Genomic DNA, 12,217 nt, shown 5'->3' with positions numbered 1-12,217 from the left:
TACTTAGAAAGTGAAAAGTAAACCACAAACACTCAAAAAGCAAAATTCAGTTGGCTGGTAAGCTAAAACCTTTTTAGTACCATTGCATTGCGTGATACAAGCTATTGTTACATACAGGGCTTTGACGAGAGTCCGCCCTGAAGCGCTATATGGATAGCAGTTGCTATACTGGATGGTGTCTATGCATAGCTCTCAACCATTTATGTCGCAAAGACGGGTGAAAACACCCGAATTTATTTTTGGCAGGTGAGAGGTCCATTGAAACGAATGGGCGTGCATGAGGCTTGGCGGGTGAGACAGCTGTTTACAAGGCGGGACCCGCCAAAAGCGTGTGAGTTGAGAGCTATGGTCTATGTTCTCACGTTGGCAGCTAAGCTTTTATTTATATTCTATCTCGCTATATCAGGGAATGTCAAGCCTTGCCGTTCTAGGAACTCTTTCCGCCGGCCGCTGGAGCCGCCCGGACCTCTAGCGGTGTGACACCGGGCCCCGGCATCCTCGCCAGGAAGTGACCTGCCGCTGCACGCGCCGCCGGTCGGAGAGGAGGAGAATCAACGCAGCCCTCATACATCGCCAGCATGCTCCCGGAGGCCAAGGAGGGGCAGCTCAGCGCTGTCAGCAGGGAACTCTCTGCCGGTATGTGCTGCCCAGCGCGCCCGGTCCTGAGCACGGGACTGTGAAGAGTTGCTATAGCGTCTGCGCAGCCCGAGAAATAACACCAGCACCGTCCCTGTACTCACTGCCCCGTATGTGCACCGAATCATTAATTCTTGCCCCTCAACTTTCCTGCTTTCCCACTGACTTCTCTGCCTCTCAACAAAACCAATTCATGCTTTAGTTGACGCCCGTACTTCTTCTGTATGGCCAGCCAGCGCGCTTCGTGCGCATAATGTTTAAAAAAAGGAAACCTTTTATATAAGTACTTGAAGTGATTTCTATGTAAATCAGAGATGTGACAAGTCGTCACTGCGGCGGTTTGCTATGAAATCGGGGTTTGATGAGTAAAATGCAGAACTCGGCGCTTATTTTGTGCTAGTCTAAAATGGTGTGCTTTGTGCACAGACGATACGGTTTACATTATTTTCTTGCCAGCACAACATTATGATTTTGCTAGTTTATGACAAAGTCAAGATTTTAGTAAAGGTACGGAGGTGGACAATTATGCAGTCTCTTTGTTTTATTTGCAGCAGCAATCAACGTCAGTCTTGGACTACAAACCCCATAAACCTCTAATTAGGGCAGGATATTTTTAGTGTGCGGTTTGAAAAATAAATGTGTTGTCAAATGGATACATTAGACACGCGTTTAGGAACTCAAAGATGGTCATTGGCAGGGATGACATTTAAAAGATGCAATATAAATGTACATTTTTATGTTAACTTTAGTTTAGAGACACTTGTATTGTCAAGAATGCCAATGTTCCCTGCTTGGGAAGAAGCATGCATTATGTCCATTTGCAGACTGCGTAAACTATTATTAAGTGGGTCAATTTAAATACTTTGAACAGAATACTATTCAAGGCAGTGTCATATAGCAATTTGCTATGCAATTCTGTATGTTTGCTAATTAAAATGTTCAATGAAAGCACAGCTCACCTTGCATTCCTCTTTTGCCCTCTGGCCTCCATTTTTTCACCTGTTCACTGTAGTAATCAGAGCCAAAAGCATGCATGGGAGTGCTAGTCAAGAATTTATTTTCTTCAAATTATTGCAAGCCAGAAGTAATTGGGATGACACCGTTTATTAAGCCAACTATATCCGTGATGTGTTTTATATTTTTTTAAAAGACAGTCATGCAATTCCATACCTTGACGTGATGCATAATTGCTACTATAAAACACTGCAGGGTTTCCATACTTTACAGTAAAGTTTAGGTTAATACATCTAAATCTCAGTGTCAACTAGATTTCATTTTATTGGGGAAGATGCATCATATAGAGGAGAGAAAACCTTTTGAAAATGTACATGATTACACATCCAAATAGGTTTGATGGCAAACCTAGTTCTGTGACCTAATGGTTGCATAAATCTGCAACTGGTTCTCAGCCCATGAGCTGAACCCATACTCCTGTACATTCCGTCTTATCACCCTGTTGCTTTATACAAACTACCCTGAAAGTGAGATGGCCACAAACTACAATTTTCCAACTAGTTTGTCCAGTTCTCCCCCTGCTATGCTATCCACTCTGCTTAGTCTCTTACTTTCCCTCCTCTTACATAATGAATACACAAAAAAACTACCTATGTACGCAAAGTAGCGATCAATAGTTCATCCAGTCTGTACATCTACAGATCTGCTGCAATACCATCTTCATCCTCCAGAGCTCACTTCGCTCTATGATTATGATGGCCTTGTATAACAGCATAAACATGTGGTGGCCAAATGTTTTCAGAGCCTTTTTATTGTTGCTATTTGTGTCAATACATGGAGCTAACCTTTTACAGACACTCATCCAGGGTACCCAAAAGTTTACTTGCCCACTCGCATAGTTGAGTCAATTTTATGAAGGGTGAGTACCATTTGCAGGGGAGGTTTGAACTTTTATATAATATTTACTTTGCAGTAAATGTCAAATGCAAGTTTCACTGTGCATGGCTGGCCTCTGGGTGGCAGCAGCGTGCTAAACATAAAATGGGTTTTTGATAACTTAAACTATTTTATAGAAAGCGCATTTACATTTTTTGTCATCTGTTGCCATGGGTTGAGTGCATTTCTCTTAGGTCGAGCAGGTAAACTAAGTTTCTAGACCTGCAGGTCTATCAAATTTTAAAGAATTTGCAAGGCCTCACTCTTTCACTAATGTTTTACATAAGCGGTACACACAAATGCTGTATTGATGCTTGTTTTATGTCTTGGGTACAAACAACTTCTGGTGACATAAAAAATATTACTTTGCCGTTGCTAATCAAATGGGTTTGAACATTTTAATTAGCAAGCTCTGCTAATCAATTTTTGAAAACTAATTTATACCTTGCATTACACAATTTATATAAAATTGTGTAATGGTCATCTTCCTGCTCATTGTCTTTCGTAGAAAAATATTCAAAAAAGTGTGCTGCCTTTTGAATAAAAAAAACAAAAAATCACAAGTTTGAGTTTTGATACCATTTATTAGGCTGACTGAAATAAGGGGTGACTTGGGCAATTGCTCTAGGCATGCTTGTCTCTTCATGAAGAAACATAGATTATATTCGGGTGGAACTAAGAGACAAGCACCTAGTAGAAGATCTATTAACAAAGGAGCAGAGATTCCTCCCCCCCCCCACCTGGTTTGGAGATATCTATCTCCTTTAGCCCTCTTAAAGAACTAGAGGTACCAGGGACCACCCATGGACCTGTTGTGAGAGATATACAGGTACTGATAAATCTGGGGGCAGCAGAACGATTGGGGTATTTAGACCCCCTGGCTGTAGAGACTCAGGGTTCACACAACCAATCCCAAACGCCACTCCCTTTTATACCAGCCTACCCTTCGTAAATCACATATTCTCAGTAAGTGGCATGCCTAACCAACTTGATTTAAGATCGATAGATCTGGGTATGGCTCTGGGACCATCTCAAATTACAGACTCCAGGACTGGTCCTACTGCCTGACATGGTCTCCAACACAACCTGGGCCCGGCTTGGATGAGCTGGTCGTGTGAGTGGCGCACATTTTGTTCTGGAAGATTGCTGGCTTAAATAAGTGGTTAGAATTTGTAAGAAATGACAAGATTATATGTCTGCAGGAAACCTGGGCCACCACAGCCTCGCATGTACAAGGCTATGCCTCATATGAGATTTTAGCTGCTAAGGGCAAGCGGGGGAATTTTAATTTGGATTAAAGCATCTTTGGATATAGTGGCTTTCCAGATTGATAATGTCACCAATGATCTATTGGAGCTCCACCTATGTTGTAGGATGGATCTGAAGCATTGTTAATAAATGTTTATAACGGATACGTGACTACTAGGGAGGTACAGTTATCTAATTTGCTTAGTCCAAGGGCTAATTTAAGTAGGGAGAGGCACCCGATTAACGCTACAATACTCGTTATGGGTGATTTCGACCTCCAGTCTGAGCCTCTGTCGTTTACTGATGAACTTTGTGAGGAGGAAGATAGGATCTAGGAAGTGGAAAGCCTTTGTGCAATGAAACCTAGGCACCTGAAAAATAATGCAGTCGATGTAGCCGTCATGGCTCTAAGTATGAGAGTATGAAATGGCTGATTCCCTGAGGACTCACCTGCCAGAAATACTTAATGGTTTGCAAACCACCTTAATGGACTATATTTTGGTCAATTTGGAGTCCTGGAAACAAATTAAGAACTTTAAATTCCTAGAAAGGGTTGAAAGTGGTCACCGCCCATTAGTTCTTACCATTCGAGCTTCTACAAGCTGGCCAGCGTTGGCACAATACGGCTATAGCAGTGGTTGGACACTTGAGGAAGGCTGTCAGATGGGTCAGGGTAAATACTAAAGAGAAGATGCCTCTGAATTATAACAGTATCCTTCCTGTATTAGAAGACTTTTTTCCAGCCAGATGCTTCCACTGACAGCGGTGTGATCATAGCACAGTCCTTATTAGTGGGTGAGTAGAGACACATTTTCACTATTAAACCAGAACTAATTCGTAAAAATACATTAATGACTAAGCCTTGGTTTGATAACGACTTCAGGAGTTCAAAAGAGATTTTAATTGGACGAGTAAGAGAAGCCCCTGGTGGAAGTACTGCGGCTTTACAGATTGAACTGGATCATTATAAAAAGTTATTAAAAGCCAAAAAAGGAGGAGTACGTTAGACACACCTGGAATGCCCTATAGAAGTCCATCTATGATAAAAACTCAAAAGGATTTTGCATGCTTATAGGGACTGGCAGAAGTGATATCCAGACTACAATCCATTGTAATATCCCTGAGTCCGTATGGCATTTGCACTTCAGTAAATTATACACTGAAACCAGAACATTTGCAAACACATGCTGCGATAGTGTTCCAGGAATTGTAGATGGTTATATCCTATTAGCCTGACTATGGAAGAGGTGCGTGTTGTTCTAGCTAGCTAAAAGGCTGAAAAAGAATCTGGGCCCGATTAAAATACCAGTGGACTGTCATTAATCGAAAAATACCTCACCAGGCTTTCTAATGCAGCATTGTCATCCAACACTGTTCCGCAGACATGGACATAGGCTGAAATTGTCCCATTGTATAAGAAGTGTGGCCGAGAGGACCTGGGCAACTATCAAAGTATCAACCTTTCTCTCTGCTTGATGCATGGGGGTAAGATTTTTGCCATGGTCCTATTAAAGCACCTGGAGACCTGAATAGAAGATACAAATTAGATTCACTATCTCCAGGCAGGGGTTAGCGTCGATCAGTGCTTGAGGTCGAGATTGCTGTGTGACAAATACATGCTGCTACGGAGCATGAACTTGTACATGCTATTCATAGACCTCAGGACTGCATACGCCAGCGACTCCTGGTCTAGGGTCTGGAATACTTTGGTTTTGGTTGGCATGGGCATTCCCACCCCCCTGCTGAGGGACATACAAAACCTCTACACAGGCAATGAGGCAGTGATTAGGTGGAGTGGTGATGGCCAAGTGTCTGACAATGTTCCAGTTCCGATGGGGGTGAACCAGGGATGTGTACTTTCCTCGAAACTGTTTTGTCTTATTATTAGCAACATGATTATTACATTCGTTAAAATGTGATGCTCCAGCACTGGCTGGGGAAAGATGCTCAGTGCTAATGTTTGCCGACGATGGTGTAATCTTAGCATTTGATAATTTTTGCATTGAAAATGGGCTTAGCATCAATGTCCAAAAGACTATAGCTGTGGTATTAAATAAAATAAAATAAAAAAATAAATAAAAGTAAACTGCAGCTAAAGTTAAGTGAACAGCTTGTTGAACAAGTAACACAATGTGACTACCTAAGCCTTATATTTACTGACAATTACAATTGGTCAGCACAGGTTTCCAAAGCCGAAGTCGCGCTAGCACGCTACAGCGTGATTATTGCACAGCTTACTTGCGTCTTCAGCAATGCGGCAGTTAAAGTGTCATTAGAGGCTTACACAAGCCATGCCAGCCAAGCGACCCTGTACAGGGCAAAATATTAGGGCCCATTAAATTGCAAATCATTGTCTGTGGCCTACAATACATTTGTGAAGAATATTTTATGCCAACCCAGTAATGCTCCTAACCTCCCGGTCTTTCAGGAGTTGGGTTCACAGAGAATTGACTCTTTGTGTAAATCTATACCTCTATCTTATTGGGGAAGGATCTGGTCATCACCCAAGCTTGCCAAGTACAGATTGGGCCTAGACGATATATTATCTCAAGAGGGTGGTTGTTCATTACATTAGCTGGTTCATATCAAGGTCCCTGTGCACTCCCTGGGTTTAAGTGAGTGTTGGGCTAACTCACGGTATCTCTAATAAGAGTTCCTGGTGAGCCTTGGTCGTCCAGGTACAATATAGGAAAACAAGCAAAAAATCGCCAAGGCTATTATGTCACACTCCCCACCTTTTTGTTTTTCAGACCAGTACCATTGAGTTTTTCAATTTCTCATAAAACAATTTGTTTATTATTTATTACCAGAACAACACATAGATTCATTTTTTTTTTATTATAAAAAAAATGTTCATTTATACACATACATTAGCCAAAATGAGGCCTTCATATAATGTTTTATACAATGAGAGCAACACATCTCTATTACAGACACAAAATCAAGACCCTGGTATTTTCCAGTGTCCTGTTTCAGTTCCTTTTTTGTCCCTTTCTGTTAAACCCTTAAGCAGTACTGATGGTAGCTGTATGTACAACGTCGATACGCTGTGTTTCGGCCGTCTTTTCACCAACTGCGCTGTCACAAGTATGCAGCCTTCATCAGGACGAAATACAGTTTCTAGTGTACACAGTCAAATGTGTATTGTCTTAATGAGTAGTAGCCCAGCGAAATCACCATTCAGAAAGGGTCCCCATGGTGAGGCAATTTCCAATAAACGTTTGTACTCTGGGCGAACTGCGTTAAAAAAGTATGCCCCGTCACAAAACTATGGGTAGCCGGCGGTCAGGATGGAAACTTGCGAGAGGCCGCTCTTGGTACAGCAGGGGCGGTCCCTGTCTGTATGATTATTATGGAGCTTAGCGGGTTCAGTAGCAGATCTTTGGGCGTTATGCTGTGGCTTCGGCAACCAAATGCCTTCCAGTCTGCAAACTTGAGGATTCCGTCTAGAAGAGCTCTGGACTGCTATGCTTTTAGAAACCACAGTGAATCTGGTAGTCTAGCACAGACAACTTATGTATCAATCTCAGCTTGTGTTTTAACCCATCAAAGTAACCTTCCTAAGGGCAAACCGGACAAAAAGCACTACAGAAAGAAACCGTGATGTAGCAGGGTCCCAGAGGTCTTTGGTACGATCCTGGTAAGCCTTAAAGCAGTGACCCACACAAAGATGGAGATTTTGTAAAATATGTTTATTCTACCAGCCTCGTTAGTTTTAGATTTTTGGGAGAAGTTTAAACACACCCCAGGGCGAATAAAGAAACGACAGTTAAAATTCAAGGTGCTTTTGTCTGAGACATGTCGGAAAGTAACATGCCATGAGTACCGGCAGCTTGTAATGACGGATCTTGGTTCAGTTGCCATCTTAGAAAGAGCAAGGTGACCAGGTTCACAAACCTTAGCACACTATAACTCAGGAGGGCATTTGAATTGAATTGCACCTAGCAAGCAACATACCCATGGATGACATCACCCCTCCCCAAACCTGCATCATAATTCTTGTTATTGGGCTGAAAGAGGTGATCGGTAGAATTTCACTGAGCCGTAAGTGCACGAAACAACTCTCTTTTTGAGGTAATTAACCACTTGCGCATCATTGTACAGATCAAATCTCCTGTGTTTTTAAGCAACAGGAAGTTAAGGTATGAGCAGGTTGCGGTATGAGCACTGGTATTTCTGAGCTTCTCTCTATGGCGATTGGGTACCAGGCTTGGGATGGCCAGAAGGGTGTTTTTAGGACTTTTTTTTTTGTCTGAGACCATGTGTGTATAATAGCCTTATGACAAGAGAAATATGGACCTCAAATCTGGAAAAAATGTGTTTTTTGGCCTCCATCTGAAGGAGTGTGAGAGCGGTCTGTTGAGCCACAGAACAAAATGCTCCGACAGCATTGGGCCCTAGTGAGACGGAAGAGGCCGGTAAACCGAGTGCAGATGTCTGTCCTCCTTTATGCAGTGACTGACTGGCACCATTCTCTCAAATTATGTTACCATGGTTTGGCATTTACCATCAGGCTATGATGCTTTGTACAGTGCTTAATGCCACAGTAGGGCCAAATCACATAATTGAACAGCGTGGGAAGCTTTCGGGTCACAAGCCAACATGCGTGAGCAGTAGTGCGCCCAAAGATCAGCGCTGAGGCATTACTCAGATATCCAGCCAAAGTGGAGCGAATGGGTATGAAACCGAAGTGAATGTGTCCCAAATCGAAGAAATGGTGATCTGGACATCGTGTACACCTGGAAATCCCTTTAGTAACATTCAGGTTTTATGTCCGAAATGCGAATTTGCAATGTTTGCAACTCCCTGAAAACGCACAAAATGGTCATGATTTCCTTTTTTGGTTTCCCTTTGTTAACAAATATTTTAGATGCCACTAAGTCACTGCCACAGTAGTTTCAGAGAAACCTAATGTTTAAGGGCGTGAACACTTTCTTAAGGTGAAGCAGTGGTTAGATTTGAAGTCTTCCACAGTGCTGGGGTGTCATTGTGTGGCTGGACATTTTGAAACCATGTCCAAGAAACGTCAGTGTGCAAATTCGTTCTAGTCCACTAGACCACGAATAGCCAGATTCTATAGATAAAAAAAGCAGGAAGAAAATTTGAACACTTTTACATGAGGATGGGTTTTCAACCAAATAGGATTATGGGACTTGGAGTCTCAGATTAAAAAATTGGAATTTGTTGCTGTATAAAATAAAAATCCTGTATGTCTTGCCATAAAATTGTCAGTGTTTTGGCTTTATTTCCGATCTTACCTAGTGTTGCTCTCCTTTTTTCCCTAGCAGCCCCTCGCTGCTTCTTTCTAGTTATCACAGTTTTGGAAAGGTTTGTAGAGTGCTCACATAATGCTTGTTACTATCTGAGCGCACTGACACCTGTGGATGAATCCTGATGTGGACAGTTTCTCCAGTTGATCTGGGAGTTTAAAGAAGTTACTTCCATCTGTACAGCACACAACGGCCCTTTTTGTTGTTGCTTACCAACCTAGCAAAGATGTATGGTTGCCATTGGATTTTGTCGATTTAACCTACGTTCGATTGTGTTTTGGGGGTGTTTGTGATGGTCCGCTATGTCTCATGAACTGTGCCACAGAGTAATGTTGCTGTACCTGTTGTTTCACTGTTTCTAGATGGGAGAGTGTTAGTAATCTGGAGCATGGATGCTGTTCCTGTCTAAGTACTCTGCTGTAAGGTTGGCTTTGATGGAATATTACGACCTGTTGAGATATGAACTTGAGAGAATTAGTAAACACCATAAGATACCCCGGAAACTCGTCTCCCAGAATGTCTGCTGAGCTGTGAGCATCAGAAGCTGTGTGGACAGGAGTAAGCAGTGCTTGCAGCCTCCTGCTTGTAACTGTTTCCTGCAGAGTTATGATGATCGGAACCAGTCAGGTTCCTCAAAGCAAAGTGTTTGCAATTCTTTGCATGGCGTTCTTTTAGTCAGCCGTTGAGGCACTCCACAATTCAGCTGGCTTGGGAGTGGTAACTGAACACCATTTATATTTTATGCACACTAAGTAAGTTCTTAATTTGAAGAGGTTGTTGAAAAAATGTGGCCCATTATCCGACCTTAACACCTCGCAAATACCCTATCCTGGGAACCTCTTGCGCACAGGGAATTTAGAGGAGGATCTGGCATTGGGGTGGCACAAGGACCTGCTTGAAGCCAATGTGAGAATGGGCACACAGCATCCATTGGTGTCCACAATTTGCTCGAGGTTGGGGAAAACCATCCCTAATTACTCTAATTTGGGCTCCCTCATAATAAGCTTTAATTTCAGAAAGGCCAAACCCCCTTTGCTCTTGGGCAGCATGAGGACCGATCTTGATACTCTAGGTCTCTTCCTCCTCCAGATGAAATCTGCCGCTATCTTTAATAAACCCTTGACAAATGATGGGGAAAGTGAAATTGCCAGGGCTGCAAATTGATAGAGCACCTTGGAAAGTTTCAACATTTTGATTGCCGATATCTGACCCATACAGGAGATGTTCAGTGGACACCATATGGACAAATCCTTTTAGACTTCAAGCAATGGGGGATAGTTAGCCATATACAAGGAGTCCAGGGTTCTCGTCAGGGTAGCTCACAAGTATCTGATCCCATCTTTGGCCCATTTAAAAGGCACACTTTCATTAGCCACCGTAAGGTCGGCTCATATTAAGTTCAGATTAAGGATTTCCGACTTGTCTCCATTTATCTTAAGACCTGCCACGTTAAGAACCTATTCCAGCTCTCACAGAACTGCCCGCAGCGACAATGGAGGGTCTGTGAGAGCCATCAACATATCCTCTGCAAAAGCCATGATCTTATGCTCCCTCCCCCCGAAGGGCACCCCTCATATTGCATCCGTGCCTATAACATCGGCTCCAAAAAAATAGCATATAGGAGGGGGGACAGTGGACAGCCCTGCGTTGTGCCTCTTTGTATCACTATCCTCTTTGACAGGGAATCATTTATTACCATGCGTCCTTTTCCATGGTGGTAAAAAGGAACAACCATTGAACCCGGTTGAATGCCTTTTCAGCATCGAGTGACAATAAGACTGTATTGACTCCGGTTTATTCGCTTTTTCAATGGTATGGGCGACCCTGCAGGTATCTCTTCTCCAAGTAGATCAGGGAGTACAGTACGCCTTTGATCCTGCGTGCTAAAATTTGTGTATATATTTTGATGTCAATATTTTATTAATGCTATGGGGCAATAAGACCCACACTTAGCAGGGTCCTTTTGTGGCTTAGTAATTAATCACTTCAGCTTCCTCCATCAAAGGGGTTGTTCATACCCTCCTCCCGGAACAAGTTAGTCTCACCATTCTGGGAGCTAGAACAGTTCCAACAGTCTTGTAAAAGATGACCTGGAAGCCATCCAGACCAGTAGCTTTATTCAGGGGCAATTTGTTTATAACCTTGTTCACCTCCTGTAATGTAATATCTACTTGCAACTGCTGTGTATCCCCTGGGCAAGTTTCGATAATGTGATTGCATTTTAAGTATTCCCATTTGGCTACTGGCTCTGGGAAATCCTTTGTGTATAGTTACTCGTGAAAGGAAACAAACTCTTTCTGAATATCTATGGTTTGAGTGACTCGCAGTCCTTCCTCGACTGCCACTTTTGCCAATGCTCGAGAGGCCTGCTTTCCCCTCGGGGCCTTTTCTAACATTTTCCCCTGTTTATTGCCCTGCTCTTAATATCACTGCCTTGTTGGTAGAATTGCTTTTTAAACCTTTTTTTTTGTTCCAAGGAGCACTTTGACCCGCCGTCTCCCTGCATTCCCTCAGAGCTTCCCTAGTTGGGTTCTCTGCTACTGCCTTTTCCTTGTTTTTTTAGCTCCTGGTCGAGATCACGGTCAAGGGTGTTTAGTTGTTTGGCTCTTTCTTCCTTTAGCTCTATCATCTTTCCCCTAGTCGCCGCTTTGGAGGCATTTCACATGATGCTCTAGGTTGTCAAGTCTGGAGGATTGTTGCTGAAGTTCTCTATTTCTCCTTTAAATGTGGGATCCTGAAGTAGCTTGCCTGGTTAACTCCAGCCAGACTGTCTGCGAAGTACAATTCGACACGTACTGGGGCATGGTCAGGCATAGATATGCTTCCTATCTCTGCTCCCGTTAGTTTGCCCATAAGGTCTGGCGATATCTATCCTAGATAGGGTAGGGTCCGTGGTGCTTTCTTATGATGGTTTCTCTATGTGATGAATCCGATGGACTAATCACTGTTTTCATGGCGGTGACCTCCTTCCATGTAGGCAGGGGATGGCAGCCGCCACCTGATCCTGGGGGCGGTTATATGAGGGAGGATCACATGGGAGGGGACAACGACAGGGGAGATGTTTTGACTTCATTGGACAAGACTCAGTATTCCCCGTCCCCTTTCCCATGCCGAATACCCGAGTTCTTAATGGCCTATTGCCATTCTGGTCAGGCCTCCACCTTTGACCCAAA

General features: G+C 43.1%; 1 protein-coding gene across 1 annotated transcript in view; it reads left to right on the top strand.

Moving 5' to 3' along the window:
* Positions 1–320: 320 nt before the first annotated feature.
* Positions 321–12,217, top strand: part of DNAJC2 (DnaJ heat shock protein family (Hsp40) member C2) — a 630,220-nt gene continuing 618,323 nt past the window's right edge. Inside the window, exon 1 of the mRNA XM_069628062.1 lies at positions 321–636. Within this exon, the coding sequence (XP_069484163.1) occupies positions 579–636 (58 nt within the window). The 5' untranslated portion in view covers positions 321–578. The remainder of the gene's footprint in view (positions 637–12,217) is intronic.

This window comes from Ambystoma mexicanum, chromosome 12 (assembly GCF_040938575.1).
Source record: "Ambystoma mexicanum isolate Mex_15411 chromosome 12, UKY_AmexF1_1, whole genome shotgun sequence".
Classification (NCBI taxonomy): Eukaryota; Metazoa; Chordata; class Amphibia; order Caudata; family Ambystomatidae; genus Ambystoma; species Ambystoma mexicanum.
This window is presented reverse-complemented; position numbering and strand designations above follow the sequence as displayed.